At 40.3% G+C, this 22,292-nt stretch overlaps 4 protein-coding genes across 5 annotated transcripts in view; all 4 read right to left on the bottom strand.

Moving 5' to 3' along the window:
- Nucleotides 1-635: 635 nt before the first annotated feature.
- Hepa (heparanase-like protein) lies at nt 636-4,546 on the bottom strand. The gene has a single exon (XM_073074629.1). The coding sequence runs from the start codon at nt 4,401-4,403 to the stop codon at nt 2,865-2,867; it is 1,539 nt and encodes a 512-aa protein (XP_072930730.1). The 5' UTR covers nt 4,404-4,546; the 3' UTR covers nt 636-2,864.
- Nucleotides 4,547-6,307: 1,761 nt separating this feature from the next.
- Nucleotides 6,308-11,710, bottom strand: LOC140743693 (uncharacterized). Its single transcript, XM_073075181.1, has one exon. It carries the CDS (start codon nt 11,708-11,710, stop codon nt 6,308-6,310), a length of 5,403 nt encoding a protein of 1,800 aa, XP_072931282.1.
- Nucleotides 11,711-12,753: 1,043 nt separating this feature from the next.
- On the bottom strand, nt 12,754-18,291 carry LOC140743707 (uncharacterized). The gene has a single exon (XM_073075203.1). It carries the CDS (start codon nt 18,289-18,291, stop codon nt 12,754-12,756), a length of 5,538 nt encoding a protein of 1,845 aa, XP_072931304.1.
- Nucleotides 18,292-20,410: 2,119 nt separating this feature from the next.
- Fkbp14 (peptidyl-prolyl cis-trans isomerase Fkb14) overlaps nt 20,411-22,292 on the bottom strand; it is a 54,880-nt gene continuing 52,998 nt past the window's right edge. For both annotated transcript variants that reach the window (XM_073074631.1, XM_073074632.1), the window contains exon 4: nt 20,411-21,416. In XM_073074631.1, the coding sequence (XP_072930732.1) occupies nt 21,234-21,416 (183 nt within the window). In that variant the 3' untranslated portion in view covers nt 20,411-21,233. The remainder of the gene's footprint in view (nt 21,417-22,292) is intronic.

The raw sequence follows: 22,292 nt of genomic DNA on the forward strand, positions 1-22,292 counted from the left end.
TCTCAATTGCAACAAACATTGATAGATAAACTCTTTTTTAATTTTTTGACACAAACACTATGTACATTTACATCGCATGTATGAAGAAACAATCATATTGTAATTCTAATCAGTCTTGCACTACACTTAGGCACACGCTTACACTTAGGCACTTCAAATTCACAACAATCTATAAGGCAAGAAAATTTGGTGTAGTATTAATAGATCGGTTAGAAAAACTGAATTTATCTCAAAATAATAGAAATAGATTTATAAATAAAAAAAGTATTAGTTTTGTAGAAAATAACTATGTTTACCGACCTCAATTTATTATTTTTACCAATATTATTAATTATTTTAGTAATTTAAATTGTATTTGTAACTATTACCTATCTTGAGAAAAAAATATAAACTGGTGTGATACATTAACTAGACCAAGGTAACTGGAAGAGATAATTTGAAATTGAAAAATATTAAGAAAATTTCGCAGTTGTTCTAACCATCACTTTTACTACCCATCGAATCTCATAGAAGCTATTTTATTTATACATTGTCAAATATGATTAAATTTAATTAAAGAAATATTTTGCTCATACCGATAGCTCTATAAGTTTTAGTATCTACTATATGAACATCAGAGCATCAGACCGTTTACCGTGTATGTAAACATACTTGTTTAGATTCATATCAAAATATAAAGATACATTAATTCGCAAGAATCACACGCTACTAATTGGACATGCTGGACTCTAGAAGAGGCGTACTGCTGTAGTGACCATTCTTGGCTATGCGTATTGGTCACTTCAGTATAGGCATAATAATCCATGAAAACAGTGAATAGGGCAATACACCCCTGCGGAAGAATTAACAACATGTAATGTAGGAAGCCCTTGACTGCTTTGGGATATGGTAACTACATTGACTGATGATGCTATACAGATTTATAAACCAAATAGATGCCTAATGAAGAAGCAATAAGAAGCACTACTTTAATAGGGCATCTGTGGTGCCCATAATATGGTTTCTCACTGTTAACCTCAAGGTTTATGGTTATAAGTGTTGGAAAAAAACTAGAGCAGATTTCTGTGTATAACACCATAATTGTTCGGTCTATATTAGAAATTTCTTGAGTTATTGTTTCAATATGAAAAGTGCACACCACTCGCTCTATCTGGAGGCACGGCAGTGCCTCCGCCAAGTCGAGTCAAAAGAAGCAGCACGGCCGTACCATCCTTTTCACGAAGCAATTCGGCCCATTTTTGACCCCCTGTAACTTCGTTGCATATGAAGCTAGAAGCCTGAATTTTCAGGTTATAATTTCCTTAAATTGTATACCCATATAAAAATACATATAAGATATAAATTTGCAAATAAAAGTAGGTCATAATCAAGACAATGCATGTAAAGTACAAGTGCTCAATAAGAATCATGTGCATTGATTGAGACACAAATACCTACTTATAATATACATTCTTATCTACAGATGGCATGTAGTTCAGTGTCATATGCAGAACTCTCCTTGAGAATAGAACAAGGCTCACATTCGTCACTGCTCATTAGGAGCAATGTTGAAATGATTAAACAACTCATAAAGTTGTTATTGCCGTATTAGTAGATTATTATCAAAGAATAACTCATTATAATATAGGAATCTTAACATTCTAAATTGTTCATAGAATAATTAATTATCTTAAAATATGTAAAATATAGAATATAATATGAATAATATATGCATAAACTTTATTATTACGTAAGCTTATCAATTAAATATTTAATTAATAAATGTTAAGCACTCTTAAATTTACATCATTATCATGAGATCTTACTGCAATTAGAAACTTAAGAAGTACATGAACTTAACAAGGTTCGATACAACACCAACAATAAATAATCTAAAGTACAAAAACTCGTAAAAAGTATAGTGAGGTTCAGGATGTAACAGACATTCTATTATAATGTATCTAAATGTTTGTATGTGTACTCAAACTCAAACATAAACACAGTCACACATACATATTGACACTTGACATAAACATTCTAAATTCTTGCTAGAAAGTTAAAAATTAACATGAAACATTTTTGTGGTTTAGTTATATTCAAGCAATGAAAAGAGTCTCATTGATACCAATGTGACATTGGTAACAATGTTTCTTTTTATAATATTATTATTACAATTGGCTTAATATTGTATTGATGCATATACAAAAATATAGAATGTATCATGGTAAAAGATAATTATGTATGAATGACTACAGAGTATACATATATGTCATATTTGAAAATATACTTCTATAATTGTGTTGGTAAAATAGTAAAAATAATCTGTAACTTCTTAAAAATGTAGTTAATTTTTATGTAAAATATAATTAAGATGCTGATCATGCATATTTAAATATTCAATAGGTTTATAATGTTTTAATTAAATCAAAATTTCATTGGAGCTCACTGGAATGTTCTAAAAATGCTTGTGTAATGCAATGATACAAGTTACTCATACATACATGTATAGAATTTGTAAAATTAATTTATCCTTAAACCGAGTAACAGGATGCAAGGGTTTTTGTAACATTACATGCTTTGGACTAAGCACAATTACATTTTTGAGTCATCTATGTAAATGGAATTATTGATAATGCACAACAATTATGTTAACTATTAGTTAGTTTTATTTATTTATTTGTTCATTCCTGTATGCAATATCTTTAGTTATTTTAAAAATATCTCATTATTACAACTTTTGAAGATGTTTTTACAATGGAAACATTATTGAAAGTTTCTTTTAGATTTGTGCATCTGGCTTCCCATAGAAGCCCATGGAAATATGAATGTATGTGTCTTTGTGCGAAAGAAGTCATCAGACATTTAACTTACATTTAAAACTAAACTTACTGACATATTTTTATAGAGGTATTCTTTATCACCCAAAACCCAATTGAGTAAGGTGGCATTGAAATATGGTTACCATATTTTATGTGATGAGGTTCCAGTACAGATGAGTCGTAGTGCAACTGCCAGCCATTCAGTCGGACAATCTTACTGCGTCTGTTGTTTGAAGGAGCACTGATTATGTATTCATCAATATCAAGATCATTTCCATGAAATGCAGTGCCGTTTAGCAGGAACCGGGCCTTGGCTAGCTCCAAGTTTATAGCAAATAAAGTGATGGCTGTGGTATCATTTGTATATTTACTATTGGCACAGTGTGCATACATTCTTTGGAAACGTGAACACTTGCAATCAACCTTCAACACTTTATTTCCAACCAGCTTCTTATACAAGACACTTATCCACCAATCAGGCGAGGGATCGAGACGGTCATCAACCAAGCTGTAATTTCCTCCGAAAAAGCTTTGTCTTATTACTGTTGTGATGTTGTACTTAGCGGACAATCCTAGTTTATCCAGCCATAAAGGTGAGCCAGCAAAGGAATTGGACAGGCCAGGTGCACCACCCCCATATGAGCTGCTGGTTTCAGTCAACCACATAGGTATATGGTTATATTTAGCTGTATAACTTTTCATTGTTTGAATTTGTTCTTCGAGTAAATCAAATGTATCAGGATTCCAGAAGTCCTCCAGCTTTGCAGTTCTGCTATTAAGATAATACTGATGCCATGATCTGACACTTATGGAATTGGAACCATTCCCCAAAAACTCGATCATAAATTCAAGACAATATGGACATTTTGGTTGAGGCCTGGTAGTGTCCGGACCCACTAACAATGACTTTCTATAGCCGTAATGGTTAAGAAGATTGCGAAGTTTATGAAAGTCCTGTGCCAATGTTTTAGGACTAATGCTAATGTTAAAGACGTGACGGAAGGAGTTTGGTTCATTACCTAATTGCCAGTCTATGTCGTATCCTTTGTGCCTGGAGTACTCAAGCAGTTCTGCTGCATTATGGCTGTCCCATTCATGTTCTCGGTCGCGAAGTAATAAGTTGAAACTGAACAGCAACTTTAGGCCAGTTTCCTTGCAGAATTCATTTATCTCTGCCCATTTATCACCGGTCATGAGGAAAAATGGTAAAAATTTGTGCCTGCAAAGCTTCTTTACAGCAGAGCAAGTGGATTTACTAGCATTGGCAGGGCAGTGCGTACACGATACGGAAGGAATGTTTTCAGAACTAAATATAAGGCGTTCTGACATAGTACCACCCAGTCGCAATCTTGCCGGAGCCAACGCAGAAGCCAGTTCTCGGAATAATGGCTTTGAGAAATCAATTTTTTCATAGTTTTCAATTTCTGAGGTGTCGATACCGATACTGAGGAAGTCATCAGGTATAACGGCGAGAGCTTCTTGGTGTTGGTCGATGGTAATAAAACAACGTTCACCTATGTTTAATTTCACGAATACAGATAGCAAGGCGATGTTGCAGCATAGCACTGTGAAACAAATTGTCACTAAACGTTTATTAGATAACATTTTATAAACATCAAACAGTGTCCTCACTCCTAGTGGTACCGGCACTTTGAATATCAAAATTATTATCTCTGTGCTATGATAGGAACTGCCACAGCAGAACAAAAGCCACTGACTTAATGTTGAAGATTTGACTGACAAATGAAATGACAATAACTGACACTGTCAACTGACAAGTCTGTAATTATTTTTGTTTTTTTTTTAAATGGTGTTTTACGGCTTTGGCTTTTTGCCTTTCAGCCTAACTTTATTTATTGACAAGTCTGTAAGATAACAGCACAGAATATGCAGAAAAACAGAGACATTGCAATTTTTATTCAAAGACTATAATAACCTTCAATAGGAAGCCATACATTAACTGTAGGCGAACAATATATAATATTAATTAAGAATATAAGAGCATTTTACGGAAAATCATTTAAAGCACACATAAGCTGTGATCTTGAATTGGTTATAAAATCAATCAATTTAAAAAAAATAAAATTCTTACTTTTTAACCCTACAGTGCGACCTACTCTTTGTGAAAGGTAACATAATAAAATTAAATAAATAAAAATTGCATGATGTACTTACATATCATCCACTCCACAAACAGTTGCTGCTGATTTTTCTTATCTAAATGGAGCGTCGTTTGTAGGGGGTACCATCCAGGGACAATATATGCATCCCAGGGGGATTACTCCCCTACACCAATAGTAGCTTTAAGGCAGCATGGTTCTGCATATGTTTTTTATCTTGATATCCTCCGACTGCCAGGGATAGAACTTTCAAACGATTATAGTATATAATTTGAAATTACTATTTAACAATGGAGTTAATACTTTATTACAATTGTTTCGATAATATGATTTAAAATGATAAGCCATTATTTGACAATAATAAGTATCCTGGGGACTAATTATCCTTTTAAGAATTATTTAGAAAAATAGTCTATTCCACTGTCTGAACATACTTTAATATCTGTAGAAATAAAATATTATCTGTATTCAAATAAAGACATCCGGGATCCTGGCTGACAACCATAGACAAAACGGAAATCTCCAATCAGCGCTGCCTGAATCCAATCACTGAATTCCCCGCGAGTATTTAAATAAATTTGATAATATTATAAATGTATATTTAATCAATTAAATATACCTCTATTTAACCCACAATTAAATTATTCGATGCCTAAATCGGACAGAAGAATTGTGCTTTAACATTATTGGCGAACAATAAACAGCAATTCTGGTAGCGAATTAGCGAATACAAAAACTTTTGTAGTTCATTTGTTTATAGGTGCCCTTTACATATTACCTTACTGCTGTATATTTATTAGTAACATATCTGTGGTCATGTTTCAAAGTTGGCGTATTTACAAGTTAACGTAATTACTCGAGGCTACCCTGCTATGCGATCACAAGAAAACAATGCAATTGCGGTTCACGTAGTGTTATCTGTATTCGCTTATTTGTTTTAATAACGCAAATTAATTTTAAAATATTCTACGGGTAATACGAATGGCTTGAGACTTGGGAGCTTAAGATAATTTTTGTTATATTATAATGCAAGTTCACTGAAATTCAGAAAGTTAATACTTCCAAATTGTTACGTATAGGCTGCTGGTATATTAATAAAAGACGATATTATGGTTTAAAAGCGGCGCGGGCGGCGGCAGAGCAAGCGTATATATATAAAAGCAGCAATGTGTCGTCCAGTCGAATCGTCCGATCATCCGAAGTGCGCAATTAAAAAAGCGCGGGAATCTGCAGCGGCGCGAATTACCACAGAGTCGATACGGTTTCTTTGCCGCCGTCCTTGTTTGCATCTTTATTATGTTCCACAGATTATTAATACAGGCTCATATTATAACTCATTTATATTTAAGTATTTTTAAATATTTTATTTTATTATTTATAATTTATATATTAATCTGTCGTGCACATTCTCCCGCCGTGCATTTCATGCACCTCATTTGTGAGCACGATAATCTTCTTTGTGGCTCTCTTCAGTAGCCCCGACTTTGTCTTCACCTCGACGACCCGAATAACTCCATCCTTTCCAGGATATAAGTTTGTTATTTTTCCCCGGGGCCAGGTATTCCGAGGCAAATTCTCGTCCACCAACAATACTACGTCTCCAATTTGTGGAAATGGTCCTTGGCTTCGCGGCTCCCGCCGGTTTTGAAGCAACGGCACATATTCACGCACCCAACGAGCCCAAAAAATGTCGGCTAGACGTTGAGTATGCCGCCACCTTTGTCGAGCGTTTAGATCAGCGTCGCTGAAGCTTCCAGGCTGTGGCACTCGAGCTGGGCCTCCCAGTATAAAGTGCAGAGGAGTTAGCGATTCAGGGTCATCTGCAGAGGTTGACACTGGTGTTAAAGGTCTGTTGTTGACCGTGTATTCCGCTTCCAAAAGCAAAGTCAGCAACACTTCTTCCGTTGGGTAGCGCTCATTCAATGTTGCAGCTAGTGCTCGTTTAATCGATTGTACCAATCTCTCCCACGCTCCGCCCATAAATGCAGCTCCGGGTGGGATAAATCGCCAAGTTATTGAGCGAGATGTGGCCTCATCTTTTGTCGCCGTATAGGCAGCCTTCCTCAGCTCGGCATCAGCTCCTCTCAGATTGGTTCCATTGTCGCTATGGATTTCCGTCGGACATCCACGCCGCGCCATCATCCTTCTCAAAGCCATGATAGCGCTATCTGACGTCAGGGATCCTGCCACTTCTATATGCACAGCACGAGTTGTCAAACAAGTGAAGAGAGCGACGTATCGCTTTTCATGTCGTCGTCCTACTGTAACGCCGCAGGGACCAAAGAAATCGAGACCCACAAAACTAAATGGTCGCTCATGATGGGCGAGTCGGGTCTTTGGATGGTCTCCTGTTAGGGGTGAACTAGGTTTTGCTCGCAGAAGTCGGCATTTTATGCAACTTTTTATTATGCTTCGAACAGTTGGTCTTAAACGCAACACCCATAAACGTGAACGAATTTCGTTTACTACCGTCTCTGCCCCAGCGTGGTGATTAAGTTTATGAATCCATGCGATATACAATCGGGTGTATGAACTTCCACCATCGAGGACCGGTGGATTGCGCTGTTCCGGTGAAATATTTATGGCCAAGTCAATACGCGATCTTAGTCTCATAACGCCCTCTTCGTCTAAATAGATGCTTAACGCTCGCAATTTGCTATCTTTAGCGATTGGCAAGTTTTTTCGAAGGCGGCAAATATCATTATAGAAGTTCTCTTCTTGAGCAGCTTTCCACCAAATCTTCTCTGCCGCTTTAAGGTAAAAGGCTTCGAGAGGCACGTAGCATGGCTTAACAGGTGTCGAAGCTGTAGTTCGCGGTTGTTGAATTGGTCGTCGTGATGTCGTCTTCTTCCACAGGTCTTCAACATCTGATCGACGTGTTCTTTTTATAGCGCCTACAGGAGCAACCAGAGGCTGGGGGCGACAAAGCTCGATAAATTGAAGAACTCTGCCGGTTGTTCTGACGAGACGCAACCAGGATGAAAACTTCGAGACCAGAGGCAATGCGTCGACGAGGCGCTGAGTTCCATGTGTTGTTGTTGCCACACGTTCTTCCCCAGTAATTGGTGTCACGACGGATTCTGGCTCTTGGGGCCAAGATTCTTCTGAATTATATAAGAAATGCGGCCCACGAAACCATCTATGATTGTGTTCAAATTCGCTTGGTGTTCCGCGGGTGGCATCGTCTGCGACATTGAGTGCAGTTGGCACCCAACGCCACTCGCTGACTTTGGTATCATCTTCAATCTCCGCTACACGATGAGCAACAAAGGGTTTATAAGTACGCGGTCCCGCTCTGAGCCACGACAACACTGTGCGAGAATCTGTCCAAAATATTCGGCGTGCTGGTTTTATATCGTGCTCGGTTTCAACAGTGCGTGCTAGGCGACAGCCTAATACGGCTGCTTGCAGCTCGAGACGTGGTACTGATGTTACCTTCAATGGAGCCACCTTCCCCTTGGCCATGACTAATGACATATGGACGGTATTATCCACAGAAACAGATCGCCAGTAGACTGCGGCGACGCAAGCACTTTCACTTGCATCTACGAAGATGTGCATCTCGACGTGCGCTGCATCGGTGAAGTGTGGGTAGCAGCGCTCGATGGCCAAATGGCTCAGTTGTTTCATATGGCGCAACCACTCAAGCCACGCCGCATGTAAATCATCAGGAAGTTCCTCATCCCAATTGACACCTAAACGCCAAGTGTCTTGTAATAAGCGCTTCGCTGGAACGGTGACTGGAGTGACAAGGCCCAGAGGATCGAAAAGCGACATTATGGTGCGAAGTGCTTCTCTTTTTGTTGGTCGCTTCGTTCCGTTACATATCTCGATTGAAACTTTCTTAAGGTTTAAATTAAATGTCAGATGGTCCTCAATAGGTTTCCATACAAGTCCCAAGGTTTTCTCTGTTGTCGGGTTATCTTGCAGCTTTACCTCTTCACTTCGCTTATTATGCTCTGATGTCAATTTTGCGAGCACCTCAGGTCGATTCGATGCCCATTTTTGAAGGAAGAATTTTGCACGCTGATGAACATAATCCACGTCTGACGCAACACGAATAGCTTGTTCAACGGAGTCGAATGATTGTAGATAGTCATCCATGTAGTGGTTATTGATGATGGCATCCACAGCTTCAGGAAACTGCTGTTCGTGTTCTTTTGCGTTTCTATTTTTGATATAGATCGCAGTGCACGGAGAGGAAGCTGCGCCAAAAATAACGCTGCGCATACGATATTCTGTAGGTGGTCCTTCTCGTCTGTCTTCTCTCCACAGGAAACGCAACGCATCTCTATCATCTTCTCGCATGGTTATACGCAGGAACATATCTTTTATGTCTGCTGTTACTGCTACTTGTCTTTGCCGGAAACGCATCAGTACTCCAGGCAGCGACATCAAAAGGTCAGGACCGCTTAGCAAGGTATCGTTCAAACAAATTCCACGACTTCTGGCTGCAGCATCCAATACGATTCTTGGCTTGGGCTTCGAAGGGTTTATCACCGGAAAATGTGGTAAGTACCAAATGCGGCCAGGGCGTGGCGAAGAAGTCGCTAACTCAGCATACCCGCTATCAAGAAGATGTGCCATCTGCTCGTTGTACTGCCGTTTAAGATTGGCGTCTTTGTCCAGCTTTCTCTCTATACCTTCGAGGCGTCTTATCGCAGAGTCTTTATTATTGGGTAGCACCACGTCGTCATTACGCCACAACAAACCAGTCTCAAATTGTCCGTTGGGCAACCGACGACTTCGCTTCTCGAGTATACTTATGGCGCGTTCGTTCGGGTCATTCTTAGGGTGCTTAGGTTCGATTCCGATTGCATCGAGGTCAAAAAAGTTCTTCATAAGATCTTCTATTCTTTCCTCTTCTTCTTCATTGTGGACTGTAATTTTCGACACGAAATGAACTCGATGCGTTTTATCTCCACTGGGGCCATGAAGCACCCATCCGAGCTCAGTGAATGAAGCGACTGGCTGACCTCGTGTTCCACACTTAACTGACCGCGATACTATGAGATGCCAGTTATCCTGGCCGATCAGAAGTGTGGGTGTTCCACGATTACATATGAGGTCATCGGAAATTTCTTTCAAATATTTGAACTTGTCCAAATAATCTCCGTCTATAGCTTGAGGTGAAAGATGTAGGTTGTCGATAGTGCGCGCTGTAAGCTCATGTTCCTTGTGAGCGTGCTTTCCGGTGATGAGCAACGACACCCGACTTGAAGTGTTTGCGCTCACTCGAGCTCCAGCCACACCCTCAATGTCGAACGGCTCTGTTGGCCCAATTGCTCCAACATCCTGAGCTATACTTTCCTCAATCAAGGTAACTGTAGATCCCTCATCTAGAAGGGCAAATGTGTCTAAAGTACCTTTGGGGCCCTTTATGGTTACAGGCACTATTTTCAAAAATGTTGTTTCCAAAGTCTTAGGCCGAGTTGATGTTACCACGGCTAAATCGGAACCACTCTCTTTGTTATACTCCGCCGGTTTAGTGCTATGTAGAAGGGGATGATGCGAACCTTTACAATCCTCAATCCCACATGCCTTGTAGCTGCATCGGTGCCGAAAATTTCTTTTATTCAAGCATCGGAAGCAAATGTTGAATTCTTTCGCTCGTTCCCATCTGTCACTAACTTTTAAATCTTTGAAGGTCTTGCAGTCACGAATCTTATGATCCTTCTCGCAAATGGGGCAATCTGGTGCGCTCAGTGGCTTCCGGGAGGTCGAGCGTACAATCGGTTCTAAAGACGTAGTAGTGTAAGATCTGTGTGGTTTCTTCTGAATTGAAGGTGAACGGTCTCTGACATTCTCTGCTGGTGCATATCGACTACAAAGTTCAGCTTCTCTAGATAGAAAATCTGAGATTTTGATAAGATCAGGTTCATCTTCTGGTCTTGTCGAAGCATAGTCGTACCATCGATATTTTATAGCGGGCGTTAATTTATCTACGACTGCTCTAATCGCTTCTGGGTTATACAAGTAATAAGTTTTCTTTAAAGCTTGTACGACGGCTACGATGTTATTAATGCGACTGGCGAAGACACATATGTCTCGAGGGTTATCTGTTAGTCGAGGAATAGTTTTAATCTTCTCCATCTCTGCTATGACTAACGCGTCTGGGCGCCCAAATCTTAACTCTAGTAGGCGCATCACTTCGTCCGGTTCAGTCTCCGCGATAAATAGCGATATCGCTGCTTCTCTGGCCACACACCGTAAACATCTTCTTAGTCGTATCAAGTTCTCAGTCTTAGTGAAGTGACCATTGGTATCACGGTATGCAGCTCTAAATGCTAGCCATTCATTGCTAGCACCACTAAAGGATGGTAAGTCTTGAACATATTTTGATAGTGGGTGCGATGATGTAGCTCGCGCGACCTCATTTAAAGCCGCGGCGAGCGCTGCCACATCTATCATTTGCGGCTCCTGAGATGGTATACGTCGGTCGGTGAACTCCGCCGGGTGCAACTCAGTATCATTTTTCCGATGGGTAGTATAAATATCTTGATCCACGGGTTCGCCTATCTTTGGTTGCGTTTCTAGCCAACTCTTAATAAGAAAAGACTTATCTTTGTCTGCATCGGGAACGCTTTCATGATCATCTATAACGGTAGACTGTGCTTCGATCCTGGCTACTTCAGCTTCAGCAAGTGCAGTGACTGCGCGCGCTTCTTCTAGCTTTGCCTTGGCGAGTCGTTCTAACGCTTCAGCGCGCTGAATGCTCTTCTTAGAGCATGCTGACTCGTTCGATCGGCTTTGCAACGACTCGATACTCTTTTTACCTCGCATTTGTGTCATTGGAGTACTTGGTATCCCTATTGGCGCGTCTACTTCTCGTGCTGATTGTGGTTCAGTGACCGGGTTCGATTCAGGTGGAGCTGGCTCGATCTTTATACCTCTACGCTTAGAGGATATTGACCTCGTTATTGGTATTTTATTTATATTATTAACTCGACACTTCTAACTACACTATACTCGAATAAACAACTTATTGATACGCAACACACACACACATGAATACAACACAATTATATTAACACCACAATCACACCCGATATATTAAATTCACATTCACAATTACACATAAACAATAATTTAACGCGTAATACACGAACTCACTTTTAATACACGAACTTAACATACACGTCACTTTTAATACACGTTACTTTTAATATACGAACTCACTACTGATATAATAACTATAATACACTTCGCTCACCGCGTAATAATAAATGTCCTTTTATTGACAACGAACAAACGAACACCAGTCACTTATGTCTATATTTCTATTAATTACCAACGCACTTAGCTTTTAAACATACGAAATTACCACGAACAAACAATTTAAACGGTAACACTAAACACAAATATACACTGCATGCACATAACAATAGTGTTTAAAATAAACGATAAACGATCACTGTTGGTATTTCAAACGAACTTCTTCAAATTAGATCCCAACTTTTCACCATCTGTTTATGCATAAACGATACGAATTATCCGGTTCGTAAGGCCAAAATGTTACGTATAGGCTGCTGGTATATTAATAAAAGACGATATTATGGTTTAAAAGCGGCGCGGGCGGCGGCAGAGCAAGCGTATATATATAAAAGCAGCAATGTGTCGTCCAGTCGAATCGTCCGATCATCCGAAGTGCGCAATTAAAAAAGCGCGGGAATCTGCAGCGGCGCGAATTACCACAGAGTCGATACGGTTTCTTTGCCGCCGTCCTTGTTTGCATCTTTATTATGTTCCACAGATTATTAATACAGGCTCATATTATAACTCATTTATATTTAAGTATTTTTAAATATTTTATTTTATTATTTATAATTTATATATTAATCTGTCGTGCACATTCTCCCGCCGTGCATTTCATGCACCTCATTTGTGAGCACGATAATCTTCTTTGTGGCTCTCTTCAGTAGCCCCGACTTTGTCTTCACCTCGACGACCCGAATAACTCCATCCTTTCCAGGATATAAGTTTGTTATTTTTCCCCGGGGCCAGGTATTCCGAGGCAAATTCTCGTCCACCAACAATACTACGTCTCCAATTTGTGGAAATGGTCCTTGGCTTCGCGGCTCCCGCCGGTTTTGAAGCAACGGCACATATTCACGCACCCAACGAGCCCAAAAAATGTCGGCTAGACGTTGAGTATGCCGCCACCTTTGTCGAGCGTTTAGATCAGCGTCGCTGAAGCTTCCAGGCTGTGGCACTCGAGCTGGGCCTCCCAGTATAAAGTGCAGAGGAGTTAGCGATTCAGGGTCATCTGCAGAGGTTGACACTGGTGTTAAAGGTCTGTTGTTGACCGTGTATTCCGCTTCCAAAAGCAAAGTCAGCAACACTTCTTCCGTTGGGTAGCGCTCATTCAATGTTGCAGCTAGTGCTCGTTTAATCGATTGTACCAATCTCTCCCACGCTCCGCCCATAAATGCAGCTCCGGGTGGGATAAATCGCCAAGTTATTGAGCGAGATGTGGCCTCATCTTTTGTCGCCGTATAGGCAGCCTTCCTCAGCTCGGCATCAGCTCCTCTCAGATTGGTTCCATTGTCGCTATGGATTTCCGTCGGACATCCACGCCGCGCCATCATCCTTCTCAAAGCCATGATAGCGCTATCTGACGTCAGGGATCCTGCCACTTCTATATGCACAGCACGAGTTGTCAAACAAGTGAAGAGAGCGACGTATCGCTTTTCATGTCGTCGTCCTACTGTAACGCCGCAGGGACCAAAGAAATCGAGACCCACAAAACTAAATGGTCGCTCATGATGGGCGAGTCGGGTCTTTGGATGGTCTCCTGTTAGGGGTGAACTAGGTTTTGCTCGCAGAAGTCGGCATTTTATGCAACTTTTTATTATGCTTCGAACAGTTGGTCTTAAACGCAACACCCATAAACGTGAACGAATTTCGTTTACTACCGTCTCTGCCCCAGCGTGGTGATTAAGTTTATGAATCCATGCGATATACAATCGGGTGTATGAACTTCCACCATCGAGGACCGGTGGATTGCGCTGTTCCGGTGAAATATTTATGGCCAAGTCAATACGCGATCTTAGTCTCATAACGCCCTCTTCGTCTAAATAGATGCTTAACGCTCGCAATTTGCTATCTTTAGCGATTGGCAAGTTTTTTCGAAGGCGGCAAATATCATTATAGAAGTTCTCTTCTTGAGCAGCTTTCCACCAAATCTTCTCTGCCGCTTTAAGGTAAAAGGCTTCGAGAGGCACGTAGCATGGCTTAACAGGTGTCGAAGCTGTAGTTCGCGGTTGTTGAATTGGTCGTCGTGATGTCGTCTTCTTCCACAGGTCTTCAACATCTGATCGACGTGTTCTTTTTATAGCGCCTACAGGAGCAACCAGAGGCTGGGGGCGACAAAGCTCGATAAATTGAAGAACTCTGCCGGTTGTTCTGACGAGACGCAACCAGGATGAAAACTTCGAGACCAGAGGCAATGCGTCGACGAGGCGCTGAGTTCCATGTGTTGTTGTTGCCACACGTTCTTCCCCAGTAATTGGTGTCACGACGGATTCTGGCTCTTGGGGCCAAGATTCTTCTGAATTATATAAGAAATGCGGCCCACGAAACCATCTATGATTGTGTTCAAATTCGCTTGGTGTTCCGCGGGTGGCATCGTCTGCGACATTGAGTGCAGTTGGCACCCAACGCCACTCGCTGACTTTGGTATCATCTTCAATCTCCGCTACACGATGAGCAACAAAGGGTTTATAAGTACGCGGTCCCGCTCTGAGCCACGACAACACTGTGCGAGAATCTGTCCAAAATATTCGGCGTGCTGGTTTTATATCGTGCTCGGTTTCAACAGTGCGTGCTAGGCGACAGCCTAATACGGCTGCTTGCAGCTCGAGACGTGGTACTGATGTTACCTTCAATGGAGCCACCTTCCCCTTGGCCATGACTAATGACATATGGACGGTATTATCCACAGAAACAGATCGCCAGTAGACTGCGGCGACGCAAGCACTTTCACTTGCATCTACGAAGATGTGCATCTCGACGTGCGCTGCATCGGTGAAGTGTGGGTAGCAGCGCTCGATGGCCAAATGGCTCAGTTGTTTCATATGGCGCAACCACTCAAGCCACGCCGCATGTAAATCATCAGGAAGTTCCTCATCCCAATTGACACCTAAACGCCAAGTGTCTTGTAATAAGCGCTTCGCTGGAACGGTGACTGGAGTGACAAGGCCCAGAGGATCGAAAAGCGACATTATGGTGCGAAGTGCTTCTCTTTTTGTTGGTCGCTTCGTTCCGTTACATATCTCGATTGAAACTTTCTTAAGGTTTAAATTAAATGTCAGATGGTCCTCAATAGGTTTCCATACAAGTCCCAAGGTTTTCTCTGTTGTCGGGTTATCTTGCAGCTTTACCTCTTCACTTCGCTTATTATGCTCTGATGTCAATTTTGCGAGCACCTCAGGTCGATTCGATGCCCATTTTTGAAGGAAGAATTTTGCACGCTGATGAACATAATCCACGTCTGACGCAACACGAATAGCTTGTTCAACGGAGTCGAATGATTGTAGATAGTCATCCATGTAGTGGTTATTGATGATGGCATCCACAGCTTCAGGAAACTGCTGTTCGTGTTCTTTTGCGTTTCTATTTTTGATATAGATCGCAGTGCACGGAGAGGAAGCTGCGCCAAAAATAACGCTGCGCATACGATATTCTGTAGGTGGTCCTTCTCGTCTGTCTTCTCTCCACAGGAAACGCAACGCATCTCTATCATCTTCTCGCATGGTTATACGCAGGAACATATCTTTTATGTCTGCTGTTACTGCTACTTGTCTTTGCCGGAAACGCATCAGTACTCCAGGCAGCGACATCAAAAGGTCAGGACCGCTTAGCAAGGTATCGTTCAAACAAATTCCACGACTTCTGGCTGCAGCATCCAATACGATTCTTGGCTTGGGCTTCGAAGGGTTTATCACCGGAAAATGTGGTAAGTACCAAATGCGGCCAGGGCGTGGCGAAGAAGTCGCTAACTCAGCATACCCGCTATCAAGAAGATGTGCCATCTGCTCGTTGTACTGCCGTTTAAGATTGGCGTCTTTGTCCAGCTTTCTCTCTATACCTTCGAGGCGTCTTATCGCAGAGTCTTTATTATTGGGTAGCACCACGTCGTCATTACGCCACAACAAACCAGTCTCAAATTGTCCGTTGGGCAACCGACGACTTCGCTTCTCGAGTATACTTATGGCGCGTTCGTTCGGGTCATTCTTAGGGTGCTTAGGTTCGATTCCGATTGCATCGAGGTCAAAAAAGTTCTTCATAAGATCTTCTATTCTTTCCTCTTCTTCTTCATTGTGGACTGTAATTTTCGACACGAAATGAACTCGATGCGTTTTATCTCCACTGGGGCCATGAAGCACCCATCCGAGCTCAGTGAATGAAGCGACTGGCTGACCTCGTGTTCCACACTTAACTGACCGCGATACTATGAGATGCCAGTTATCCTGGCCGATCAGAAGTGTGGGTGTTCCACGATTACATATGAGGTCATCGGAAATTTCTTTCAAATATTTGAACTTGTCCAAATAATCTCCGTCTATAGCTTGAGGTGAAAGATGTAGGTTGTCGATAGTGCGCGCTGTAAGCTCATGTTCCTTGTGAGCGTGCTTTCCGGTGATGAGCAACGACACCCGACTTGAAGTGTTTGCGCTCACTCGAGCTCCAGCCACACCCTCAATGTCGAACGGCTCTGTTGGCCCAATTGCTCCAACATCCTGAGCTATACTTTCCTCAATCAAGGTAACTGTAGATCCCTCATCTAGAAGGGCAAATGTGTCTAAAGTACCTTTGGGGCCCTTTATGGTTACAGGCACTATTTTCAAAAATGTTGTTTCCAAAGTCTTAGGCCGAGTTGATGTTACCACGGCTAAATCGGAACCACTCTCTTTGTTATACTCCGCCGGTTTAGTGCTATGTAGAAGGGGATGATGCGAACCTTTACAATCCTCAATCCCACATGCCTTGTAGCTGCATCGGTGCCGAAAATTTCTTTTATTCAAGCATCGGAAGCAAATGTTGAATTCTTTCGCTCGTTCCCATCTGTCACTAACTTTTAAATCTTTGAAGGTCTTGCAGTCACGAATCTTATGATCCTTCTCGCAAATGGGGCAATCTGGTGCGCTCAGTGGCTTCCGGGAGGTCGAGCGTACAATCGGTTCTAAAGACGTAGTAGTGTAAGATCTGTGTGGTTTCTTCTGAATTGAAGGTGAACGGTCTCTGACATTCTCTGCTGGTGCATATCGACTACAAAGTTCAGCTTCTCTAGATAGAAAATCTGAGATTTTGATAAGATCAGGTTCATCTTCTGGTCTTGTCGAAGCATAGTCGTACCATCGATATTTTATAGCGGGCGTTAATTTATCTACGACTGCTCTAATCGCTTCTGGGTTATACAAGTAATAAGTTTTCTTTAAAGCTTGTACGACGGCTACGATGTTATTAATGCGACTGGCGAAGACACATATGTCTCGAGGGTTATCTGTTAGTCGAGGAATAGTTTTAATCTTCTCCATCTCTGCTATGACTAACGCGTCTGGGCGCCCAAATCTTAACTCTAGTAGGCGCATCACTTCGTCCGGTTCAGTCTCCGCGATAAATAGCGATATCGCTGCTTCTCTGGCCACACACCGTAAACATCTTCTTAGTCGTATCAAGTTCTCAGTCTTAGTGAAGTGACCATTGGTATCACGGTATGCAGCTCTAAATGCTAGCCATTCATTGCTAGCACCACTAAAGGATGGTAAGTCTTGAACATATTTTGATAGTGGGTGCGATGATGTAGCTCGCGCGACCTCATTTAAAGCCGCGGCGAGCGCTGCCACATCTATCATTTGCGGCTCCTGAGATGGTATACGTCGGTCGGTGAACTCCGCCGGGTGCAACTCAGTATCATTTTTCCGATGGGTAGTATAAATATCTTGATCCACGGGTTCGCCTATCTTTGGTTGCGTTTCTAGCCAACTCTTAATAAGAAAAGACTTATCTTTGTCTGCATCGGGAACGCTTTCATGATCATCTATAACGGTAGACTGTGCTTCGATCCTGGCTACTTCAGCTTCAGCAAGTGCAGTGACTGCGCGCGCTTCTTCTAGCTTTGCCTTGGCGAGTCGTTCTAACGCTTCAGCGCGCTGAATGCTCTTCTTAGAGCATGCTGACTCGTTCGATCGGCTTTGCAACGACTCGATACTCTTTTTACCTCGCATTTGTGTCATTGGAGTACTTGGTATCCCTATTGGCGCGTCTACTTCTCGTGCTGATTGTGGTTCAGTGACCGGGTTCGATTCAGGTGGAGCTGGCTCGATCTTTATACCTCTACGCTTAGAGGATATTGACCTCGTTATTGGCATTTTATTTATATTATTAACTCGACACTTCTAACTACACTATACTCGAATAAACAACTTATTGATACGCAACACACACACACATGAATACAACACAATTATATTAACACCACAATCACACCCGATATATTAAATTCACATTCACAATTACACATAAACAATAATTTAACGCGTAATACACGAACTCACTTTTAATACACGAACTTAACATACACGTCACTTTTAATACACGTTACTTTTAATATACGAACTCACTACTGATATAATAACTATAATACACTTCGCTCACCGCGTAATAATAAATGTCCTTTTATTGACAACGAACAAACGAACACCAGTCACTTATGTCTATATTTCTATTAATTACCAACGCACTTAGCTTTTAAACATACGAAATTACCACGAACAAACAATTTAAACGGTAACACTAAACACAAATATACACTGCATGCACATAACAATAGTGTTTAAAATAAACGATAAACGATCACTGTTGGTATTTCAAACGAACTTCTTCAAATTAGATCCCAACTTTTCACCATCTGTTTATGCATAAACGATACGAATTATCCGGTTCGTAAGGCCAAAATGTTACGTATAGGCTGCTGGTATATTAATAAAAGACGATATTATGGTTTAAAAGCGGCGCGGGCGGCGGCAGAGCAAGCGTATATATATAAAAGCAGCAATGTGTCGTCCAGTCGAATCGTCCGATCATCCGAAGTGCGCAATTAAAAAAGCGCGGGAATCTGCAGCGGCGCGAATTACCACAGAGTCGATACGGTTTCTTTGCCGCCGTCCTTGTTTGCATCTTTATTATGTTCCACAGATTATTAATACAGGCTCATATTATAACTCATTTATATTTAAGTATTTTTAAATATTTTATTTTATTATTTATAATTTATATATTAATCTGTCGTGCACACAAATATTAGTCGAAAACAGATTTGCTAAACACACTAACCCTCTCCGATTTAATAATTTATTTTAACTTCGACTGCGACCTAGATATTATTCAAATTTAACATATATGCCAACAGATGGCGGCACAGGTACAGTTACAGGCTTGCTTTTCTTTTCTATGGTAACAGGTATATTACAAATGCTATCAATTTCCTAACCATGGATTTTTTAACAAAAAGAAGTTAATCGGGACCTTATATGCTAGCGAGCGACACCAGTTAAAATGTATTTATTCAGGCTCAATTATTATTAGACTATTCCGATAGCAAAGCACGATAAGAATATCTTTATGTTGTTATCTGGTCCTCATTCTACCAAGTGGTGAAAGGAGCTTCAAATCAAGGTCAAGTCATGTCAAGTATATTCTAGTGGCATCTGAACACAATATGGTTAAAAATAATTGTTTTGGGTACCTAAGAATATAGGACAAACATTCAACTGATTTCATTTTTGTGGCCTGATGATTTAGTTTCCATAACCTTTTACGAATAAACGTAAGCGGGCTTCTGAACAAAAGTGAAATCAAGAGGTTGAGCAGCTGCCTAAGCGATGTATATGTGAAAAACGAATGCATCTAGTAATACCAATAAATATAGGTGGTGAATAATTTTTAAGGCATTAAATACGTCCTACCGTTATCGTTAACCTAATATTCTCCTATTACTGGCGGGGGTATCTCCTCACCCCCCCCCCCCCCCCCCAAACGCAGTCGGGCAAACGCCGTCGGAATCGCGTAGTGCTATTAACGTACCCGTGGTCCCGACAAAAGGCGTCCAGAGGAACACCGTGGGTTTTTAGGGGTATCTCCTCAGAGTGAGAAGGGTTTAGGCTATATTATATGTAAAAGTCTATATACTGTAATTAAAATTGTAAAAGGCTTGCCATCTACTCGATATTAAGTGGCAATTGACACGCATTGATAACTGTAATCGGTTAAAAATAGAATGAACCCCAAATAGTAAATCCTTTTCAAACTACTTAATAGGTATATGGGTCTCAAATGCTCCTAATATACCTAATTAATAAACTCTGCCCTGATACCACATATTTCAAAGTGTAGCAATAATATTGCTATATAGACAACTGTACCCAACAGCATTCACATTGTTGCTATTTCTCACATCTACAAAATACTCGTATAAATGAAACACCAATATATTTCGGTAAATACATTTATTGAATTGAGATATCGCGGAATGAACATTAAACAGTAATTTGTGACTATGTTACTACAATTATTACATAACGAGTATGAGTACAACACATGCTTACACAAAGTTTTGTGACGAATTTGAGTAAAAGATGAACATAATAAAAACTTGATGGAAATTTGGAAAGCCACAAAGTTTGTGTTAAGGTGGCCAGTAGACTGCAGTTTATTCAATCTTATAATAAAATCAGTCTTTACATTTTGGTTGTTATTAACATAAATCGAAGTCAAAAAGGATCCAAAACATTACATCAGTAAAGGTAGTCATTTCCAAAATGTTTGTGTCACAAATTGAGTACAATACAAAGGGGGGTCTTGAATACAGCTAACAAAATAATCTCAAATTGTGTAATGCCCTCATACATGAGAATATCCAACAGTGTTGTGCTTATCATATGCATGTATCATATTAATAACATTATTGTAACTACCTTAACATTATAACAAACTCATAGATACACCAACAACATAAATAAACTAAGTACAAAAGACTCAACACAACACTTGGTTTAACGATTTGAAACTAAACAGAATACGACAATAGATCGCACCAACGCATCATAAGAAACATAGAGAAGAAATGAGTAAAAGACAAACATTATATATATATAATTAAGAATATATCGAGTAGCTAGTATAGCATAAAATAACAGATATTAAATATTATTATTTTACGATTATAAAGAATATTAAGATCACTCGAAAGTCTTACGACTCCCACTGTTTGTGGAATTGAGCTTAGGAGAGATTATGACATATTGTGCTTAGTTTAAAGTTCGTCGTGCTTAGGGCCAGAGAACTCCTCGTGGCTGATGAAGCCATTCTTGTCCTTGTCCTCGTGCTGGAAGATCTCCTCGACGAGCTTGTCGTGGCTCTCGAGCATCTGCTTGATGTCGTCGCTCATTTCAGCACCATCGGGAGGTACCATCTGCTTCTTAAGGTATTCGCTCACCTGCAGGACAATGAACGAGAATTAAGTAAAATTAAAAAAAAACAAGTTCGTTGGCAAGATGTAGCCCATCCGTTGGACCGATGGTTTAGATATTTTATACATAAAAATAAACATAAAAGGATAATATGCAGTGATGAAAAATCGTGTGCAACGTACAGAAAAGACGGTGTGGGTGTTAATAGATTAAAAGTGAAATTCTTTGGCGTGATTAAAAATAAATGCTTTTTTATGGATTTTTAATATTATTTTACGAATAAGTACACTAACATTCATATACACGTACCTACACCAACTATACTACTACCGCTACCGTTAAAATATAATAATATGTAATAAGGATAAAATCATATAATTTTTGTTTAATTTTGTGCGTGCACGTGCAAAATCTACTCTCATATTATTTTCCTAACGCTTAAGAAGTATAACTTACATAATGTACATTAGCAGTCTTGCCTATTAAAAAAATAACATCGAATTTACATATTAACTTTCCTAAAAAAAATATATAGGTATGTGCTCTCACTATATGAGTATAGGCATAAATAAATTACGCAAGGAAGTTGGCAGCATAAATAGTTGGTAGTTTTCGGTTAATGTAATTATGAAAGTATGTAGATATACCGTAGATACAGCTCATAAATTTATAATCCGAGGCTGCTTTTGCTTCAACAGATATTGTAGCACCATAATAATAAATTAATGCACTGTAAAATGAAACTGTCTCTGCGCTTTAGAAACTAATTAATGCGTATGTGTTACCACGTAATAGAGGTACCTATGCGGTTATGTAATCTATTTTAAATATCTAGACAACAATTATAAAGTCTACAAATCCAGTGAATAAGCTTTTTAGTATGTGAGTGTATGTAATATTTA

Source organism: Epargyreus clarus, unplaced genomic scaffold (genome assembly GCF_041222505.1).
Source record: "Epargyreus clarus isolate Ecla_fem2 unplaced genomic scaffold, WU_Ecla_fem_2.2 ptg000007l, whole genome shotgun sequence".
Classification (NCBI taxonomy): Eukaryota; Metazoa; Arthropoda; class Insecta; order Lepidoptera; family Hesperiidae; genus Epargyreus; species Epargyreus clarus.

Coding starts and splice junctions, on each gene's coding strand:
- LOC140743693 (XM_073075181.1), bottom strand. CDS start 11,710: ATGACACAAATGCGAGGTAAAAAGAGTATCGAGTCGTTGCAAAGCCGA.
- Hepa (XM_073074629.1), bottom strand. CDS start 4,403: ATGTTATCTAATAAACGTTTAGTGACAATTTGTTTCACAGTGCTATGC.
- LOC140743707 (XM_073075203.1), bottom strand. CDS start 18,291: ATGCCAATAACGAGGTCAATATCCTCTAAGCGTAGAGGTATAAAGATC.